The 18,131-nt window shown below is 35.3% G+C and overlaps 2 protein-coding genes across 2 annotated transcripts in view; one reads left to right on the top strand and one right to left on the bottom strand.

The window, feature by feature from the left end:
• Positions 1-221: 221 nt before the first annotated feature.
• hoxb13a (homeobox B13a) lies at positions 222-1,650 on the bottom strand. Its single transcript, XM_028818463.2, has 2 exons — positions 978-1,650; positions 222-676 (listed from the first exon to the last, which is right to left on the bottom strand). The coding sequence occupies exons 1-2, from the start codon at positions 1,648-1,650 to the stop codon at positions 429-431; spliced, it is 921 nt and encodes a 306-aa protein (XP_028674296.1). The 3' UTR covers positions 222-428.
• A 13,416-nt stretch (positions 1,651-15,066) lies between these two features.
• Positions 15,067-18,131, top strand: part of eve1 (even-skipped-like1) — a 34,187-nt gene continuing 31,122 nt past the window's right edge. The window contains exon 1 of the mRNA XM_051936215.1: positions 15,067-15,079. Within this exon, the coding sequence (XP_051792175.1) occupies positions 15,067-15,079 (13 nt within the window). The remainder of the gene's footprint in view (positions 15,080-18,131) is intronic.

Genomic DNA, 18,131 nt, shown 5'->3' on the forward strand with positions numbered 1-18,131 from the left:
AAGTGCACAAAACAACTGCATTCGAACAACCTCTTCAAAACCGAAGATTGATACATGACCTTTATTAATATGTAACAATATTTTTTAATATTCTTTACAAGCATATACCATTTTTAAGAAAAAAAAAATAGCATTTTAAAATGACGCTACATCATTATTTTTTTCATTTCTAGTAATACAGAGTAGATTGGTAGGATAACGTATGTGTAGTGTCAATCATATTTACATTATTTTTAAATCCCCACTGGAATGAATAGTTCATAAAATCTTTTATTTTTGCCCCTTTTTCTTAAAAAAAAATGAAATCAATAAAACAAAAGCAAAAAGGAGAAAGGAAACAAAAATAAGTGCTGCCTTCAGAGTAACAATTTAATTCAAAGAAAATTAAATGGAAAATCTCTTTCAATTTTTGTCAGCTGTGTCCATAATTAAACACAACTGTTCTTGACTTTGGACACAAACTTCTTTTCTTTAACCCTCCTGTTTTGAAACCAAATAGTTATTTGCCTCTCCGTAAGATTGGTAACAGCTGAGATCTTTCGCCTCTTATCTTTCGTGATGAATTTGTTGGTCGCATATTCTTTTTCCAGTTCCTTAAGCTGGACTTTCGTGTATGGGACTCTTTTCTTCCTACCACGTCGAAATGAACTCCCATCCTGCTGATGAACCACCACGTCTGGAATTAATAATAAAAGCATAGCTGTAGTCCTAACTTTTTTGTATTATTTGTTAGCTTGTTTCATCGTAGATAAAAGCTGGCATTTAATGTCAAAACAAACATAAATTTACATGTCTTTGTGTTGCTCAATAATTGTACACGTGCTGTGAAATGAAAATGATTCTGGCTATTATTTATATGTCATGCTATATAATGCAGATGCATGAAGAACGTAAATGCGTGTATACGGCTTTATGAATATGGACGTAAGTTTATACTTTTCCTATAATTGTGTTTATTTTGTTTTAGCTTTTTTTACCTGCCATTGCGGATTTCCATATGTGTCCAGTCTGACTCTGTTCTTTCGAGCAGTACATCTGACTGTTCCATCCATTTGTTAAAGCCCACGGTTGGTAGCTGTCCATAGGGAGCAAAGTCTCATGTCGTCCATCACCACCTCCTCCGATTGTCTGGACTACAGAAACATCTAAATAACTTGCCATAGGCTGATATGGATTGGCATAACTGTGATAAAATGCAAGTTCCTTTGCCCTGCTGGGGTACTCTTCTGGAGGAATCGCGTTATCCATATATTTCTCTGGTGGATAGCTTGACAGGGGAGAAGACTGGGTGCAGGTCTTGAGCGATCCACGCCCCATGCGGCAAGAATAATAGCTGCTGCCGAAATATCCGTATGGTAAAGTTGCTTGAGATGAGCCTTGTGGCATAGCTGTGCATGGAGGACATTGTTTACCTGTTTCCCCTGATCCTGACACTGACATATCAACCGCTGGATAAGCAGAGCCATGTATCAAAGGAGAAGCATGACCCCCTAAACCAGAGTGGCCCATCAGATTCCGACACTGGTTGGTTGAGAAATTACCGGCACCCACGAACCCTTCCATGCTTTTGTTGATTTCATCCAAGTTGTTGTCGTATACGAACATCACGGTATCCACCCAACGAGGTTTGAGCACAAGGGATGTGGTCATATCACGTTCACCATGCGGGAAAAGGATTCTCTTATAAAAGACAGGATTTCTGAACAGGATAGTGAATTTCATTCCGCTTACTGCATTGACGTAATAAAGTCGAGTGCAGTGCGAGTGTTTCTAATTGGCTACGGCTCGCTCCACGTGACATGCAAAACAGAAGGTAGTCTCTTGGTGAAAAACAGAATTTTTTCATTTATTATCTAGAGTCAATTGGAAGTCAGGAGTATTTATATTTTCCTGTCAGTATTTCGCATCAAGTCAAGAAAACTTGTGATTAGTTTCCATGTAATTCTGAATTAACGTATTTGAACAAAAGACTATTTTGAAATTCAAAACATAAAAATACAATCGAGTATCAATAATCTCATTTTCTTCTACAGGATAAAGTTAAAAAAGTAGATTTATGATTTTAGGATACCCATTTAATGGCCAAAGTGCAATCCTTAATTTATACATTGCGAATTACTAACGTGCAAACATTCAGTACCTGTATATGAATGAACATAAACCTGAGGAAAGCTTAGTGATAGAATTAGCGTACATCTACAGGCAAAAAACGCACGCAGTAGTTTAAAAATTCGGATAATTCGCATGTACTTATTGGACTGGCGCCTTTATCCAAGATTTGAGATAGAATTGGTTACATTTCTTTAGTTTTTCTAGTTAGAAAATAGACTGGGGAAGAGACTTCACTTCTTAAAAGCCCTGGTTCTTTAATGGAAGTATAAGGTTCTTTAGCGGTGTGTGTGGTTCCTCGTAGAACCATTGATTTATTTAATTCTGGGAAGATTTCTTTTCATATGAAGTTGGTTCTTTGTGCGTTGAAAAACGTCCTAACAAACTGAAATCTTTAAAATATGGTAGACAGCCTATCAGAACATGACAGACTAAGAAAACCTGGATTTACAGGTTCTTGTATGCAGCAAGCGTCCTTTTAAAATCATGACCCATTGGTATTTTACAAATCTGTTACTAACTATTCGTGTTTATTTACTGTAAGGAGCCTATTACGGATCTAAATAAATGAAGGTTATTTCTGGAAACTTTAAGTGGATGGGTTTTTCGGGAACCAAAAATGGTATGGCTCTGAAGAACCATTCTGGTATATTTAAGAGTGTTCCTCAGTGTGAGGAGCAGCATTTGAAGCCTACACGATCCCAGGGTTTGAAGTCCAAACCTTAAAAACACTAACACAGTCAGCTTTTTTCCGTGGTGAAAAATCTGTTAACGACAAAATTAAATGCATTGTGCGAAAGTAATCAATGTATATTCAGCAAACATTTCCATTATTGCAGAAGCTATTTACATTGAAATGTATAACGTCGATTTCACTCAAAGATAGACTCAAAGGCAATATTCTGTAGCAAGCCGGTTAGTGATAATAAAGCTGTTTTGAAAGTGCTTAAAGAATGAAAAACAATTGAACATGCATATAAACAAGGGAAAGGGCCAGAGGTTTGCTTTCTTTTTAGCACTAGTGTTACGCTACTCCTTCTCCGCTTTGCAGTAATGGTTTCTTTCTTTCTTTCTTTCTTTCTTTCTTTCTTTCTTTCTTTCTTTCTTTCTTTCTTTCTTTCTTTCCAAGTGAATATTATCAAACCAATACAAATTGGCAGAAATTCTCCCTCAGGTTGCGTGTCCATTAAGGAATCATACTCTAAAGCTAGACATGTATGGAAATGACCCCAGACACAGCTTGCTTCTTTTCAGCGTACACAATTCTTACTTGTAAACTTCTTTGTTTTTACGATTTCAGAGTCCTTCGTAGACACATGGCAATCCCAGAACACTTCCCCCCACTTTTCTCACACCACCCTCAAAGGACTTCTTCACACAAGGGTTAGACATTGGCTTCAAGGTCAAGGCCAAGTTGAAAGTCTAGCCGCCAGTGGAGGTGTTTTAAGTGTACGCGATCTCCCAGACAAAGGAAAGTCTAGTCAAGTTCATTCCACCAAATTTTATCTTGGGGCAAAGACAATAAAATATATTTTTTTGGATGCCATAGCTAAAATATTGTGTATTCCTCTAAACTTTAAAATTATTATTTTTTTAAAAAAGATGTATGCTACCCCTGCATCTGATAATTTTCATGAATAAATAAGTTAATCATAAACGTAAATAGCCTGCCTAGACAGAATAATTCCGTATCGCTTTTTACCTTTTCCTTGAAAAGCGGTGCAATGCCAATTCGATTTTTTTTATAAAAATATCGACGGCAAATAACAAAATGCAGTTATTCTGCACTAAATAAAGCCCTGTAGAAAATGTTATAAAATATAAAAATTAAAATTAAAAAGTAGAAGAAAAAGCAGCGTGTTACAGTGTGGTCTCTGTGGTCAGCGAAATACAGAAATCCCTTTAAGTGAAATATTTGACCACCTTTTACTGGGTTACTCACGCTTACGTAGTTACTTAACACAATTATACCCAGGAAATGCCTTCAGTGTATTTGCAGTAAAGCTTCCTGCATTCTTTTTTACTTATTCAACGAGTAGTAAAGAGTTTTAAATCCACGACTCCAGACTGCTGTTCTTTTTCCTTTTTCTTTTTTTAATAATAGTGGGTGACAGACGGGCCTACTTTATTCCACGCTGGAATCCGAGTAAGTTTAATGACTACAAAAGTATTTGTATTACTTATTCGCTATAATCAGTTTGAACTTTAAGACATTTTGAAGCAAGTCTATGCTAATGCGTATGTTAAATAAAGAACACATTATTTATAACCCGGCAGCTATGTGTCATATGTGGATGTCGACTAATTAACGGCTGCTTTACGAGATGTATAATATTTTACATTAATTTTATTTTATTTTTTGTGAAAAAAACAGACTAAGGAAGAACCTTCTGCAATAAGAAGATATTTGTATAACAAGTTACAAAAACAAATACAAAGTTCATTTGATATTAAAATGTTTATATGAGAAATTACATCATTATAACTGTCATAGTATTTTAGCTTAATGGTGCAAAGTATTCAACGTTTGCACAGATATTCATTTCTCTGAAGTATTATAGAGATTTCTGGTTAAAAGTTTGTAATTCTTTTCAAATTAATTACATAGGACATCACTTATTAATATCGTGTACGTGGGGTTAATTTGAAAGATTGCTATCATTAAATACAAATAGTTACTCGTTTGGAAAAAAAATAATACCTATTAAGCACTAAATACAGCCCATCCATCCGTTCATTCATATTAAATCTCTTAATTTAGTTCACGGAAGTGGCAATTTGTGGCACATTGTAGGTGTAAGAAAGTGCGTCTTTGAATTAAACGTGATCAAATAAATGTCAAAATTTAACACAAGGAAAATTTGTAAATTGCGATAAAAGAAATGCTTTTACAGTGAAAGTTCAATTTTGTTTTCAAAACATAGTTCTTTTAAATAAAGAAAGAAACGGAAGAACGATATTACGCATGTAAAATGTAAAATGATTGGTAGCATTTTACAGAAGTGAAGGAGATTTTATCAATCAATCTTTTTTAAATCAATTTTATAAATCATCAATATAATCTGTTGCATTCAACTTGACATTAAATCAACTTCCATTTTTGAACATTTAAACTATGTATTTTACAATCTGAAGGTTTCTTTTTTCCTTAGTACTCACCCAATAAATTCCAAGAAGATCTAAAATTAGATATTTAAGTCGTCTACAAACACAAAGTTTCAAAGTGTGCCCGCTTTTTTCACATAAAAAGTTTCCTTTGTGAAAAAAACAGCCGCGAAACTTCATTTGTCAAACTTTGATTGGGTGATGGTTTTAGGAATCAATTATTGAACGTCTTAAAGAAATGCGCACATTCTAGTATACTATAGTGGGGATATTCTGGATATTTAGATATTTAGTTCCCAAACGCGCCTCGTGAGGCTTTCACAATAGGATGATTAAAAATACTTTGAAGAAGCAATAGGAATTCTATTGATTCTTCCGTGGAGCTTGAGGGATCAGTTTGGCACATCTAACAGCCTAATCCCTCTCTACGAAAGATGCACTCTGTAAACCCCATCAAAATCTGCATCTATTAGAAGAATTGATTCATTAGTGAAAACATCAGACCTTTCGACCTTAAAGCAAAATTGTATTATTCCATTATTATGAATACTGTTTGGCGTATACTTTTGGAGGTAACTTGACTTGGATTATCACTCGGGTTTGCTACTTAGTAATTTCAACAAGGATTGGAGTTTCTTTTGCAAGGACAGGGGCGCTCTTGTCCGAGTTATTTTTGCAGCACCTTACAGGTTTATGCTAACCCCCTGAGAAAGAACAAAGTGAGGAAGCAGTAAATGTATTGCTTCTTTTGTCGTGGATGGCAAGAGACTTTAGTTGTATGTCGTTGTAGCATCAAATCAAGTCATATTTACATTTTCTAAATGGAAGCATTCTTCAACTTGTTTAAAAAATTTAATAAATGTTGTTTAGAAAAGAACCTAAAAGGTCTATATTAACAGTGTAAGGCACGTGGGCAGGTTTTTCATACAGCATACTACAAACGCAGTATGCTATTTCCAGCTGTCCTTCATGTTTATCGAGCGCATATTGTGCACGTTAACGCTTATATTCATATTTTCCTCAACGTAATATTTAGGAATAACCAACGTAGTTTTTACGAATAAAATTCCTGCTGCTTTGCAGAGTTAGAGTATATTCCTAAAGTATTCTGTGTGCCACATAAATTGTATGCAAAAGAAGATAAATAAACATACATCAATATTTTTGTTAATGTTAACTTTGTACTTATATAACATTTGCATGATATGAAAATTATTTACTGTACTTGAATACGACAATTGTGAAAGTTACGCAACAATCCAGTGCGCTCAATAATAATGCAAAATTCATTGCAGCCAAATTAATACCCACAGCTGTGCATTATTTTGACAAATTAAGCTTCCTCGTCTAAGTTAGAGTAATTTAACTTGGAAATTAATGGTAAAATGCCCTTTACATTTTATTAAGGACAGTATCTCAAAATACGGTTAAAAGTACTACCCACGAGTTAACGTGAAACTTGAAGTACCTAGGGTGATATTATCTGTAGTGATGGGTCTCTTAACCCAAGATTCAGGAAATTTAGATTGGAATCTTAAACATCAAACAGACAATTCACTCTTGGGTGACATATTACCTTTTCAAAGATTGTGGCTGAAAGGGTTTTTGGAATATTGTGGCCATGGAAGGAAGGGTGGGGCGAAGTTATAGTTCGTCGCGGGGATACGAACCATAGTGTGAAATCAATGTGGAGACTGGCCGTCTTAATGATGAAATCATTGATTCTGCAGATAACCACCAGCTTCTCGACCTTGCAATGAGAAAAATGTTTTCAGGAAATTAATGGATGGCTAGCCGACTAACTGACTAGCTGATCGGGTTGATCGGAACATATAGACTATAAAATGTTCTATTTTAATAAGTAGCTTAAACTTTAAAAAATTCTGAAATTTTAAAGTCAAAGACAAATGTCGATAACGAGTTGAATTGTAACGTTAAACGCATCAAGTCCTAAGATTGAATTTTTCTGAAATACACCTGAGATTTGAGATGGCTAGATTCAAGACCAATTACTAACTTTCACAATGTTCTTTTTAAAAATCAATTATTATTTCAAAAATACATAAACTAACAATCCCAAATCAGTAGTTCTTCTTCTTCATCAGTGCACTTCTGTGAGGTAGATGTTTTCTAGGTTTCGACGTGGTTTTTAAGGGCGAAGAAGAAAAGCATTTCTATTTTTGTAAGCAATAATTGCGGAGGCGTATTGAGTTTCTGTACACTTTTGGTCCATCTTTTAAAGGTTAAGATATCATAGCTTTTATAATAATAATAATAAATAATAAAATAATTATAATAAATAAAATGTATAATAAAAATAAAGTGAGTAAAAATGTTGCATATTACCAGTTAAAATGTAAGTTTCAAATATCAGACAGAAAATTCTGCATACTTTATGTGTGATTGAGATGCAAATCTCGTAGTTAATTGAGTTTATGGGAATAATCCAGAAAGATACTTGATAAACCTTGGGGATATTTTAATAATGTTTAATTTTGCTATGAGCACTTTAAACCCAGCGCTAATCGTATAGACTAATTTAATTAACTGGTGTTTATTAATCACTTGGAAACACGCACTTCAGCAAAAAAACCCAAGATAGGCAAAATAAAACTCGTATTTAAAACGAGGTCTATGAAAAAATGGCTTAATTTTTGAATTTTAACTAATGTATGTTAGTCTGGATGTATGATTTACAAATACATCTAGGCATTCTCTCATTTCATATCTATTTATTTCATCATTTATTTTAATCATTATACACTCCATTTCAATTTACAAGGTGCAAATATTAGTAACTTATTTAAAGCAAAAATCAACAGCAGAAGCCTTGTTTGATTGTAAATAGTCCATACCTGCATTTTTAAATAGCCGTTGTGTTAATTAATCTCATTCGTATGTAAAAAATTAATACGCAAGCAGTATTATGAGTCTAAATGTTAACACTAAACAGTAAAACCTATAGAAATTCAGGTTCTCAAAACAAATGAGTTTATTTAACTCAAAACTGTCAATATTTTCCAAAGAAGTTGTGCTTAGATACCAAATTTATGCTTGCGAACATTTATACCACTGAGAGTGCAGTTTCTGCCACACTCTTAAAAGTAACGGTTCTAAAATGCCCTTTACTGGGTTGTGTGGTTAGTTGGTCGTGATCAGTTGTTTGACAAAGAACCATTTTATTCGGCGAAGGCTTTTTTGCATGATGTTAGCAATTTCAGCTTTGAAAAGATGACAGCTATGTGGACAAGCAGAAATCTATCAGGAGACTAACAAATCATGACCTGAACTTCATCTTAATATGCAGCGAGAGTCCTTTAAAAATTATGAAGCCACTGCTATTTCTCAAATCCGTTATCATTGATTCATGGTTATTTATGGAACCTGTTAGGAAGCTAAATAATTAAAGGATCTTTCTGGAACTTTCTCATAGATGGTTCTTTTGTGATGGTTCCCCATAGGTAACGCTATGAAGACCTACTCTGGACCATTTATTTTTAACAGTGCACATTTGTGATATGTATGGTTATTCTGATTACTTCTATCACTGATTTCTTCATACGTCTCCAGTTAGTACAAACTGACGATATCAGGTGGTTTGTTAAAAGGTGGGTCATTATTAATAGTAATTCATCTTCTAATTCTAGTCTTCCGAAACTCCACCTCGGAGAATGGATATACTTGCGAAGGAATTAACATTAGTATGAAACGTCAGACGATGAATGAATTTAGGGGGAGACAGAGATAGCAAATTCTTGAAGACACATTGGTTTTGTAAATGCACGCCCATTATGCAAGTTACAGTTAAGTCACTCCAGTAACTATTCAAATAAAATACGGTAGTGCTCAGTTATGGCTTGACTATAGTTCTACATTTTGTAACTGATTCGATTAGAATCATAAAGTCTTTGGTGTGAAATTCTGTTTACGACGTGTGTAGCCAATAATGGAGGAGTCCTATCATGGAGCTTTGGCGAGCTCCGAGTAGTCTGTTGTTTGACGAATGTATGCTTTTATTGAATAAATGTGCATATTCTACAGAACATTTGATTATGCTTCTATAGTATTTATAATTAAGACTTGCAACTTAGTCGAGGCACAATAAGTCGGTTTAACTTTAACCACTTTGGAAAAGGAGGCATATTTAGCAATCGCGTAACTGTGAGAAAACATAACGCTGTACACAGGTTTTCATCAAGTTTCTAATACGTTTTTATTAGTCTAGTAGTTTAATGTTGGTAAGAGTATATCGTCATATATTCTTCAAATCCTTTGAGATATACGACTGACTGCTTAAAAGCTGTCACAGGACGAGAACTGAATGACAGACATGACAAAGACGGGACCAGTCTCTGGGAGGGTCAGATGTCCGATTAAATCTCGCCTGAGCTAACTTAATCAGTCAGGTGGCGTCATATGAGCCCAAAATATTTATGATCGCTTTATATTTTGTTTATAGAAACGCCATCATTGTTTTCACTTGTCTATTTTGTCTTTTATTCAATGACTGATTTCCGTATGTTGCAGTACAGGGCAATTTCAGTTTGCTTTCACCATACATTTTTGTGTGTGCTATTCATTTCTTTTGGACGATAGTATATGTATTTTAATAAATTAACAAGATAGTGAGTGTCGTGTATTTCTTCTCTTAGGTTTCTCCATTTCGTTCAGCTCCCTCCTTTACTTCTTTGGAAACCTAACATGAGCCTTTCACTGTCGCGAAAACTCTACCCATAAAGATTATGGACGACTGTGGGGGGAAAAATATGAGAAATATTTTACACATTCCTCACAACTTGCGTTATGAGGAGTGATACAAAATCTGTTTAGTCTTTAATTTACTCACTTTAAATGGAAATGTTATCAGTTATCTTAACGAATATGCTAACTTACAATTAATTATATTGAAATTAGAAAAAAAGTCATATTGGTCTTTGAAAATATCAAACACCTCATTACCAATAAATATATATATATATATATATATATATATATATATATATATATATATATATATATATATATATATATATATATACATAAATATTTAAGTATCGTGATGGTGTCTATGTCTGTGTCTGAAGCGTAGTTCCCCTGTAATGGGCGCTTTAAACGAATGGTTAAAATGACAGGTAAACAAAACTTGAATGTCAACACACTTGTCGAGGGTTAGTTCCTTGCATTTGTCCCACTGACGTCACAAATTCAACAATTTCTTTTCATGCGTTTGCCTTCCTTCTTTTTCTGTTGGTTGCCACTATTTTGTTTTGACGCCGAGATCGTTCTGTCATTTATGCGGCCAGGTAACACGGCTTCCATCTCCTGGAAGGTCCTGAACATTAGGAATCGTGCAATGATCCGTTTTGGAATGGCAGCATTCGCGTTTAAAACATCTTACGAAGAGGCCTGATCTGTGTACAAAATTAACTCAGTAAGTGCTACTTAAAACATTAACTCTACGAATTGGACACGCTAAACTTGCTGCGTTGGCAGAAGACAGCAGCCCCCGAGGGATTTAAATTAACCAACACACTTTCTGTAAAAAGAAAAGTAAACTTGAAACCGGTTTTCTTTCTTTTGTAAAACTTCATTTCAAGGAGTGCATCTTAAATATATTAAAATGCAGTAGGTGAAGTATATACTCTTTCATCGACACCTGATTGCCAGAGAATTCTTCTGCTGTGCTGTCAGATCCTCAGAACAAAGTTTCTGGGCAGATTGTTTTTTCTTTTTCTAATTCCTTGTTGCTCCTTGAAGGAGCTCGTGTTAAATATGACGCTGCATGCGGGTGAAATTGTTTTCTCTTCTTGCGACCCTTTAGTTGGGAAAACGAATTCGTAGAAGCGATGAATTATTTTTTATCAAAAGAAATTTGATGTTACAGTCTGCATGAAGAGACATCTACATATAGGATAAATGCTGTTTGGAGTCGTCAGCTGAGCACCTGAAAATTTAACTATCAAGTATATTCTCCTCACGTTCTGTTGATATCTTGTAATTGAAATTAAAAGCCTAAAAGAGTTAATATAAAATAGCAAGGTTCTGGTTTGAGTGAAAAGTCTAGCATCTCATGCTTGAGACATATTTTTGTATTTGACATGCCCCGTGGCCGAAAGTAAATATAAAATAGCATTTTTAGACTAAAATCTTTTTCAGTTTGTAATCCGCCTCTGTTAGAATGTTTACAGTGACATCAAAATGACTACACTTAATCACAATGCTGCGTCTTATAGTGTGAATCCCACACTCTTAACAATGAAGGTGTCAAAGTGGATCTTCAAAGCAATGCCATATGGAACAATTTTTTGGTTCTCAAAAGAAATATCCGTACCAAAGTTCCATAAAGATCGCTTTTGTTAAAGTCCTTAAAATATTTCATAAATAGCCTTAGAAGATCACATATTTGCGAAGTTCCTGATTTTAAAGGGTCTCTTGCTGCATACAATAACACAGACTAAGTTCAGGTGTTCTTAACCTGTTGTATCCAGCACATTAGTCACTTCTGGCTTCTCAACATATTTAAATATTTTCAAATCCCAAAAAATAAATTTAAAATGCAAAGAATATTTTACAGAATGGAATTGCATATGTCAGGAAATGGGTCTCCGGGAACTACATAACCCAGTAAAGTGCCATGAAATAATAAGGATTTTCAAGGGTTCAGGTCCGATTACCAGCCTCTAAGTCCGCATGTTGTCTCTTGTGCTCTCAGTTTTTATGCTTCCCATAAATTCCAAATGTTTTTACGTTAGGCTTATTGGCACTGCTTTGTACTTTGCAATTTAAATATTTTATTAAATACAACTGTATAATTAATCAGATGCATAAATGAACGGATACATAAAATCGAAGTAAAAAATGTGTATTTAAACTGCACATTAATAAAACAGATATTTGCTTATATTGCAGAATGAGGGGAATGCGCACATGCATGCTTTAATTGTCAAAAGCAAAAGTATACGTTTAAATATTTGGATATAGATTTAAACCCCTAAATGGAAAATAAGTCTTGTTTACTGAGAAAGACTTCAATCCATGTACATTCACATTCCTTAGTTTATTATTTGAGCATCGAAATAAAGAGTCTTGATTTAGAAACTAAAATAATAAAGACATAATTGATGAAATGTTGCACACGCATACGTCGTGCTTTATGTTTTAACTTTGGAAATGTTTACATTCAAATTGAAATTTAATTTGCTATATGTAACCAGTAAGTGTTGTTCTCTCAACAACCAATACATGCAGAAGTAAACAAAAATAATAAATGCCATGAAACATGAAATTTAAACAGCCAATCGATCATAAAACGTGCCCGTATTTTTTTTTTCGTGGCCCTAATACGCTTCCGTATAAAACAATGAGCATTTGTAAAAGGAAGATATTCAAAATATTCATAAAACACCGCTTTAAAGATATTCAGAATATTCATAAAACACCGCTTTATGTTCCACACAACAGAGGGAAAGGTTTGCACACATGCAGTTTGGTTGAAATTCTAACAGTATGGTGCAGCCGGCATAAATTGCACGCGCTCTTTACATCATTATACAAATTAATGTGAAGAATTTAACCAGGTAATCAAGACTGGTCCAGTTTATCGAACTCCTTTCACGTGTGAGATGAACTTGCGAGGCTCTCCGTGTCTTCCTCGAACAAAGTGATGCACTCGACCGTGCGTGAAAGTCAACTCCACGGATGAATCTGTGGTTCTTAACGTATTGAAGGACGGGAAAAGATCCGTTTATAAACTTAAATCTCCGAAATATTCCTCAAAGTCAAAGACACGACGCAGAAACGAATGAAAAAGTATCTAAAACATATATCGAACGAGTTAAGTGAGGAGTAAAACATATTGTTTAAACAAGTAGAACATTACACTGTAACCTTCCGTTAAAAGGCAAACGAGTCGAAACTTCACCTGACCAGAAAACCACTGATAACACAAAAAGATTCCTTGCTTTTCGGAATATTCCGAGATACGCGCGTTAAACGAATACTTTTCGATTCGCTGCTCAGTTAGTGTGCAGGACTTAAACAGTCAATTTCACTGCAGTTTATAACGTGCATTGCCTGTCTAAAGAAGGTCTAAATGCCATTTGCGAGTGTCCAAATATGATTGCTGTTGTTGACAACACACGTATGGGAATCAAACCCCTTAATCGAACCTCAAAACTGTCAGTGTAGAATAACATCCTTTCGAAAATGTGGAAATTATCAGAGAGTTGAAACTATTTAGGAGTATATAGCCAAGGGTGGATTTCGGTTTTGAGCCCCTCTTTAAATTTACAGCTCCAAAAGATTGATCACAGACGGAATTATGATTTATGTACTTTATGTCTGCCTCCCCCACGCTCCCTAAATTAATATGCCCCTGACTACAGTACTAGTGTCTGGGAGAAAGTGACTTTCATGGTGCATGGCGTCTGGGAGAAAGCGGACATTCCTTATCATTATCAGTATTTGTTGATGCCTATGAATCACCCGCTATCCTTCGCTGGAGACGTGCCCTGAACGAAAAAAAAAGAAAAAAAAGCTAAATACTGTAAACAAACGAGTCTTTTTGGTTTATTAAAAGGTCGCTTCATCATCAGGACAGAGCCCTACAATACTCTCGAAAACTGGATAACTGTTTGACAGCACCGCTATAGTCCGTCCATGCCTTTTTTTCTCTAATGCCAAATTAAGGATGGAATAAGACTCAGGTGTCGAAGTCTTAAAGGTTTTTTTTTTTGTTTTGTTATTTTTGTCATATCACTCAGCTTTAATTTTGAATGTACACTTTTTTTTCGGCAGGGTAACACATCAAATATGGAAAAAGTCACTGTTATGAGATTGTTCAACTTTTCTGGGGTGCTTTCCCGAAAACGCTCGAGCTTAATGAATAACGAACGAGATAACAAACGACGTACACTCTTAAAAATAAAGGGGCAAGAACGGTTCTTTAGCGCGATGCCATAGGGGGACCACTTTTGGTTCCCAAAAAACCCACCTGAAGATTCTAGAGGGAACCTTTATTCATTTATATCTGCAAGAGGTTCCATAAATAATCATTAAGACAGTAACAGATTTATGAAATGCCAATGGGTCAGGAGTTTAAAAAGGACTCTCACTGCGTACGTCCAGTAACTCAAGTTTTCTTGTACCCTAAAGATTTTTTACATACTATGAAGTTTTGTAAAGCACAAAAAACATCTTTATATGCCAAAAACAGTCTCAGAATGAAATGGTGCTGGCTTAAGCAATGTATGTACAAGGAACCACACAAATAAAAAAACATGTAGTGCCATTAAAAACAGCATTTTTAAGAGTGTACTTAAAGAACGAGTTGGTTTGGCGAGTGCCTTCGTTATTCGACATTTTACGAAAAGTACTTTGTTGCGCTCGTAGATTCTCCGTCACAAAAGTAGACTGCCGATAACAGGAATATCGATCCCTCGTATTTCTATTGTAAATATTATTTTGTTACACCAGACATGTGCAAATGTAAAAAATAATAAAAAAAAACAATTGACAAGCAAAAAGCACAAAATAAATTACAATTTTGACTAATAGATAAAGTGTTTTTAAAGTATTAGTCGATAATTTTTAAATAGACGCAAATGTGACTTCGTTTCTTGCAAGAAGACCAAAGACAATGCTAAGAAAAGCGCAACACTGCACAAAAGAGGAGCTAAAACAACCTTACGTAAGAGTCAGGAAACAAATTAGGAAGCGTTGTTTTCCAAGGCTCGTGGAAAAACGCCGAGGACTTGTGCAAGCACCGGAATCGCGTCTTCCTGCACATGCCCAGAACTCGATCTGCAATAGTGCATGCTTTGGTTTCCTCAGCCACGGTATGGAGATTCGACAATGGAGTTAGCAGGTATTCACGAAAAGGATGACCACTGTTTCCCAAGCCTCCAGCAAACACACCATCACTTGCCGTTTGACTCACTCTAGGGATGGAGCAGATATGAGTATCAGGTGTATTCCCAAGTCGCTTGGACACAATATCCGTAAAGAGTATCTGAAGTTGCATATCACTTGGGCATTTAGGGCAGAGGACACTTTTCGACAGGTGTAGGATGATATTCATGAGTCTGGGAATATATGAATATAGATGATTGCTCCATCCACTCCACATACAGTATGCAGATATATGAATGCAAATGCATTATAATCAATTTTAGTGCCATGAAAGGTATTATATTATTATTTACTTACTTGACCTACATCTTTTTCCAAAGCGACTTACGACGTTTGAGATGCAATTGGTTTGGTTACACTTATTTTGTTTTTCTAGTTGGGGCACAGGCAGATGGAGTGACTTAATCATGGTCACACAGTGCCAGATGGATTTGAACACGCAACTCAGTGTTGTTGCATGCATGGCGCAATAGTAATCGGGTTAATGTACTTACAGATATGAACACAGCAGCCATGGTGAGGTCATGTGCATCACCGACTGTCTGGAGGAATCCGGTGGCGTAAAAACGGAGAGCTGTTGGAAACTGCACAGAGGGACTGATGGCAAAATTTTGGTGGGCTCCTCTTTTCAATTTGTTCTACGCCAGACCAAGGAGGGTTGTTAATTCTAAGTAGCCTGTATTTGTCTATTAATTGTTGATTACTGAAATGGTCCGAAGGGGATCAAGTTTGCCAGCAGCAGTGGATTTAAATCTGCGACTTCTGGACGTTGCTGTCTCATGCGTCTCCTGTTGAGTCGCACAATTCTCTGGACAGCTGACGTTGTTTTTGCTGGCATTAAGGGGCGATTCACTTTCCGACTTTAAATGATGCGATTGATGACATAGCGAACTTGATTAGTTAACTCATAATAATAATAATTCATTACATTTATATAGCGCTTTTCTTAGTACTCAAAGCGCTATCCACACAGGGAGGAACCGGGAAGCGAACCCACAATCTTCCACAGTCACCTTATTGCAAAGCAGAAGCACTACCATTGCGCCACCTGTGAGGACATTAAGTACTCATTAAGTACATACATTGTCTGCAGGTGTTAGAGCTCTTTTAGCGCTAATCTCCAGGTGTGTTCAAATAGTGCGTGAATAAAGTGAAATATTTTAATAGCTTTTATTTCCATGTTTTAAATATAATAGAAAATATAATGGAAACATTACACATTCAATTCCAAACTCAACTCCAAATCAAGCCATTCACAAATTTTATCAAGTTTGCATTATTCTTTTAGAGGAAGCAAAGAAAATGAATATTAATCTGTTCAAAAACATAGCAGTGTCGACATGTTTCTGTTCAAACTCAAACTAAACGTACTTAATCGCATGTCTTCCTCTTCGGCATATGGCATCATAATCTCTTCAAGTATTTTGATGTATTCAATCTAAACCATGATCCCATAGGCCCACACCGTATAGTACGAAAAACATCTCCATTTTACGCCACCTGCTTCACTGTCTTTACAGTGTGCTGTGGCTTGAATTCAGTACCTGGGGGTAGTCTGATGTACTGTCGATGACCGAAAAGAACATTTTTATTCTTATCAGTCCACAGAATGTAACGCCATTTCTCTTTGGGCCAATCAAAATGTCTCTTGGCAAGTTTTAACTGCACCTGCTGTTGTTTCAACAATGGTGCTATACAGGGTCTTCTTGCTGACTTCGATCGAATGTCTTCTGATTGTAAGAGTACTTACAGGTTATTTAAAATTATCTTTGATCTTTCTGGAGGTGACGATTGGTTGAATCCTTGCCTTTCTGACTAAAATCTTCGATCCGTTTTAACAGTATTTGCTCGTTTTCTTCCGCGTGTTTCTGATTTTTTGTTGTTATTTTAAAAGCAATTGAGATCATTTTAGCTGAGTATCATTATGAGTAGCTGCACTTGTTTATATCTTTTCTCCTCTTCAATTATCTTTTTTTAATCAACTTTGTTCCTCCGAACAAAGTTTGGAACGGACCATTTTACTTAGCAATTAAGAAGGAAATATATGTTATAACAATGTGTGAAACATTTGCTTCCCTTACGCCTTAATTAAGAACAATGAATGAGACCTGATTTTTCATAGAATGAATGAATTCTTTAATTAAACTCCACACTGCTATTATTTTGAACACATTCCTTTCAATGAATGCATTAATTACTCAGAATAACCACCGTGGATGTCATGGCAGCTCTGTCTATTGTTTTTCTATTACAGTACAAGTAAATTATTTGAAATGCAGAAATAACAATACTACTAATAATAGTGGTTCCTCAGGTTACAGATGTTGTACTGTTATTTTTTTTAACACAGCGGTGTAGCCTACATTGTACTTTTAGAACATTAGAACATTAGAACACTCTAGACGAGAACAGGCCATTCATCAAAACAAAGCTCGCCAGTCCTGTCCACTTATTTCTTCCAAAAAAAACATCAAGTCAGGTTTTGAAACTAACGTCTTACTGTCTACCACACTACTTGGTAGCTTATTCCAAGTGTCTATCGCTCTTTGTGTAAAGAAAAACTTCCTAATGTTTGTGTAATGTTTTTATATTTATGTTGGCAACATCAACCTATTACTATTATTATTATTATTGTTATTATTATGAATATTGACGTTGTTGTTATAAGGTAGTCCAAATAAGATAGTCAGTGAATTTATCGTGATATACTTTTGGCGACCTCTGTCTCTCTGTGACAGAATCGAAGGCAAAAATCTAAATATAGAACGACGTTGAAAATAACGCGTTGGTCATTTCCCTCTTTAATTTACGAAAGAGATTAAGTTCTACTTTAGTTACGATGGGTTTCGGGAAACATTCGCTAATTAAAAAACGATCTTAAGTACGAGATAACAAGGTATTTAGCGTTAAGAAGCTTTGGGAAAACATACCCCATGCAATACTCTTTTTTAAAAGCTTTTTATTTAGGTCTGATCTTAGATAGGTTTGTAGTCGTGAGGCTCGAAGTG

Source organism: Erpetoichthys calabaricus, chromosome 14 (genome assembly GCF_900747795.2).
Source record: "Erpetoichthys calabaricus chromosome 14, fErpCal1.3, whole genome shotgun sequence".
Taxonomy (NCBI): Eukaryota; Metazoa; Chordata; class Cladistia; order Polypteriformes; family Polypteridae; genus Erpetoichthys; species Erpetoichthys calabaricus.